Source organism: Helianthus annuus, chromosome 2, assembly GCF_002127325.2.
Source record: "Helianthus annuus cultivar XRQ/B chromosome 2, HanXRQr2.0-SUNRISE, whole genome shotgun sequence".
NCBI classification, from domain to species: Eukaryota; Viridiplantae; Streptophyta; class Magnoliopsida; order Asterales; family Asteraceae; genus Helianthus; species Helianthus annuus.
The window spans coordinates 158684258-158688990 of NC_035434.2; the positions used below are offsets into that span (position 1 = coordinate 158684258).

Here is a 4733-nt window from a genome sequence, read left to right on the forward strand (position 1 = left end):
AATGTTCAAAAGACTCGGCCTAGGAAAAACGAGTTCTGCAAAAATGAGTATACAACTTGCTGATCGATCTGTCAAATTCCCGCAAGGTGTCATTGAAAATATCCTAGTCAAGGTTGACAATTTCGTCTACCCGGCCGACTTTGTCATACTTGATATGGAAGAAGACACCGAAGTCCCCCTCATATTAGGGAGACCATTTCTCGCCACCGCACAAGCAGGGGTAGATATGAATGACGGAACACTCACTTTGAAATACGGGGATGATGAAGTAAAGTTCGGGGTTGGGAAGAAAATAGAGGACGATGACCCGGTCAATTACATGAAGGTTATTGATTCAAGTTTGGATGATGCTCTCCGACGGTGCAACATGGGATGCAAAACACCCCGCTCAGAAAACATATAACCTTGCCTTGGGTCTAGCCAAGGACCCTTATAAACGTGGCGCACCACGGAGGCAATCCGCGGAACTATCCTTAGTTTAAGTTTAATCTTTTAGTTTTAATTTGCAGGAATAAAACACACTCATGGTGGTCAAGGATGACAAGGGAAACGAGAAACATAAACCCATGCACGGAAACAAGGCACCCGACAAGAATTTCTCCCTTACAGTCAGTTCAGCATGGGCCGTGCCCAGCCAACACGGCCCCTTGCTGAACACCCTGCAGACAAATGCCCATTTCAGGTAACTGGACACGGGCCGTGTTCACCTAACACGCCTCCGTGTCCAGGCTTCTGTTTCTTTTCTTTAATTATTGTTACTGGCACCTGAACACGAGGCCATGCCCGGTCCCCACGGGGCCGTGTCCAGACTGCCAGTAACATAAATTTTTGCTTTTAAACACAATGTTACACATCCAATCAACCTAAAAATTTATTTTTGGGACACATTGAGGACAATGTGTAATTTAAGTGTGGGGGGGGGGGTGCTAAAACCTTGAATTTTGCAAGTCCTAATAACAAGCCTTACACAAAACTCTATTGGAACCGCTAATCACCCCAAATTTTTTCAATTTTTTTTTTTTAATTTTGTCTAAGTTTAAGTTGGGAATTCTAAGACTAACAAGGTTATATTTTTATAAGTTTACAACCGATAGCGTCGTGATAAAAAGAACCAACATAAGAAAATTATGAAACGACATGACAAGCTTAGTTAAAATTCGATTATATATATATACTTGATCACATAAAAACCCATTCCCACAAAAGTGAGTTTTGAGCCTTTATAGAGCATACAACTATACATCTTTAAACTAAATGCTCATTTTTCGTTTCTTGTGTGAATAGCCGCTTGGTTCTTACGACTCTAGAACTTGCCACGACAATTCATTTCTGGTCCTTACCAACTTAAACCCAGGTAAGTAAATGATGGAGGCATTAGGACTAACCCTTTTTCTTTCAACACCATTATTTTTATTTTTCTTTTCACATACCCAAAAACTCCCCCTAGTTAACCCCTTTGAGCCTAAACCTTTTCATTTCTTAACCCAAAATCCTTTTTACCCACCAAAAACCCTTTTATTTTTACCCTTTACTTTAGTAACAAGCTCGGTTTTCATGTGACTAAATATATATATATATATATATATATATAGATATATATATTACAATGAAGTTAGAAATAAGCAAACAAAGCTCCTCAAACAAAAGCTTGTTTGGATAAATACTTCATTTAAAATAAAGTCACAAAAACAAAATGTTTTACGAAAACCGACGCTTTTTACGACTTTCGCCCTTTTCTACTAACCACTAACTCAACCACCCACCTTTAGCCCAAGCCTAACCCTTCACCCAAAAAGTCCTCCTGATATTTACAAAGGTATAAAGTTAAAAAGGAGGAGGATTGATTGCTTGGCAAGCTTATGGTAGGAATAAGTTCCATGCCGCTCTCGAGTGATTCACTAAAAATACACTTTCGGCCGAGTGTGAGTGATTTCTCCCGTGAGGTATGTGAACTTGTATATAAATGGAATTTTAGAAAAGTATGTGATGCCTTAATAAATAATTTACCTTATGAAAAGTTTTTAATAAATCATGACGAATAGGATTGTAAATAAGTAAAATAAAACCTAAACAATCTTGGAAAATCCAGACACTCTATAACAAGCCAAAACCTTTTCTTCTACCCATTCCATTTGGGAGTGTAAGCGACATATTAAGGAGTTTTGCTTGAGGACAAGCAAAAATTCAAGTGTGGGGGTATTTGATGTGTGTAAAATGCAACATATAAATTTCATCAAATAAGGCATAAAACTAACCCTTTTTAAGTACTAATGTTGGAAAAAGTGTGTTTTTGTCTTCCTTTTGTATTTTCAGGATTAAATGAGCTCTAATTAACAAAAGAAGCAAAAAGGCAGCTAAATCTAACATAAATACAAGAAAAGGAACAAAAGTGGATTGCCCGACCCCTCGACAGCATCCTCCCAAGCAAAACAGAGAAGGCAGAAGACTGAACACGCCCCGTGCTCAGCGAGCACGGGGCCGTGCCCAAGAAGCAGCAGAAAAGACAAACCTGTAGAAGCTTCTAATGCTCACCACGGGGCCGTGTCCAAAGAACACGGGGGCGTGCCCAAAGTACTGCAGGCGCATTAATTGTAATTGCGAATTACAATTAATGAGGAGAGATAGTGTCAGACGGGCACGGGGCCGTGCCCAGCGGACACGGGGCCGTGCTCAGGCCTCTGTTCAGCCTATAAATAGGAGTGCTTGGCTTCATTGCATCTCATCCCTTGGCACACCACCTCTCTCACACTTCATCCACCACCCACCACCATCACAACACCATCATCCACCACCATCATCCATTGTCCATCATAGAGTGTGTGAGTCGTCTCGGGATCCAAGATTGATCGTAAGAGTTCTTGACAATCAAGGCCATGTTTGCCTAAGTCTCTTACATCACTTGGTGAAGACAAGTGTTTAGTATAATACTTTTTATTTTTAATCTTTTGCACTTTTTATTTGGTTTTGTATTAATGACTTTAATAACTAGTTGCTTATGTTGAAGGTGACTTTTCCTTATCGTTTGTCCGTGGTGTCTTGGCATTATTTTACTGTCTATATAAAATAAAAAATTTTCACCATTCATATCTCCACGGTCTATATGGAGGTATGTTGGCTACCTGGTCGGGGGTTAAGGGAACGGTTTGGTAAGGGTCTTGCCCTTGTTCAGCGTTTAGAGGTCCTGCAAGGGACCTGGGTCAAATTTAGTAGGACCTCCTTCAATACCCAAAGGTATTGGATGGCGGGGGTCCAAACTCTTTGATCCCCTCAAAAGTTAACTACTATTAATACTATAACCCGGCTATTTAGGACTGTATCCCTACTGACTCAGACTACTTAGTTGAGGGTAACGTCACCTCCAAAAGAGGGGCCTACCATAATTTGCATTAATAACTTAATTCATTATCTTTCAATAATCCAACCCTTTAGGATTGTATCCTTGCTGACTCAAACTACTGGGTTGAGGGTAACGTCGCCTTCAAAAGAGGGGCCTACTACAATAACTAAGATAATCTCTTAAACAAGTGCAAAAGTGCGAAAATAATCAAAGGTTATACTAATACACGAGTCGGATCCAAGTGATTCATCTTGTCTATTGTTTTTATGTTTATTTTATTTTTCAGCATTTAGTTAGTTTTATTTTCTTAGTTTAAAAATCTTTTTTTCTAACATTTTGATTTGATTAGACGTTGAGGATAAACCGGTACTAAAGGCTCTTGTGTCCTTGGACGACATCGGTATCTTACCAACACTATACTACGTCCATGATGGGTGCACTTGCCCATATGTGTGTTTAGTGTTAGTAAATATCATGTTTTATAAATTTAAAACTTGGCTAAAAAGTGTAAAAAGGGCTTAAAATATATATCTAAAACATATATTACACTAACACGCATCAATGGCCATTCACCTTCCAAGTACGGCCATCCTTCTCATCCATGATTTCCACCGCTCCATACGGAAACACATAGTGAACCATAAAAGGTCCCGACCACTTCGATTTCAACTTACCTGCAAAAAGCTTCAATCGCGAGTTATAGAGAAGCACTTTATCGCCTTTGCTAAACTCCTTCACTTTTCTCAACCTCCGATCATGCAACAACTTCGTTTTCTCCTTTATTCCCAACGATCGAGCATATGCCGTATCCCTAAGCTCTTCAAGCTCATGAATTTGAAAGAAACGCTTCCTAGCGGCTTCGGTCATGTCTAAATTAACGGTTTTTAACGCCCAAAGCGCTCTATGCTCTAATTCCACGGGAAGATGACAAGCTTTTCCATAGACGATCATAAAAGGTGTGGTTCCTAAAGGTGTCTTGTAGGCGGTTCTAAATGCCCACAATGCATCGTCTAGCTTTTCCGACTAATCTTTCCTATTTTTACCCACAGTTTTCTCTAAGATTCGTTTAATACCGCGATTTGCATTCTCCACTTGTCCACTTGTTTGTGGATGATATGCGGTAGACAAACGATGAGTGATACCGTAGCATGCAAGCAAATTCTCCATCAATGCATTGCAAAAGTGAGTGCCACGATCACTAATTAAGGATTTAGGAGTACCGAATCGGGAAAAGAGCGTTTTGAGAAATTTCAACACTACCCGGGCTTCGTTTGTGGGAAGAGCTTGAACCTCAACCCATTTGGACACATAGTCGATCGCCACGAGTATGTAACGGTTTCCTTTGGAGGTTGGGAAAGGTCCCATGAAGTCGATGCCCCAAACGTCAAAAACCTCC

At 40.1% G+C, this 4733-nt stretch overlaps 1 protein-coding gene across 1 annotated transcript; it reads right to left on the minus strand.

The window, feature by feature from the left end:
• Window positions 1-3895: 3895 nt before the first annotated feature.
• Window positions 3896-4288, minus strand: LOC118486352. The gene has a single exon (XM_035982739.1). It carries the CDS (start codon window positions 4286-4288, stop codon window positions 3896-3898), a length of 393 nt encoding a protein of 130 aa, XP_035838632.1.
• Between the last annotated feature and the right edge of the window lie 445 nt (window positions 4289-4733).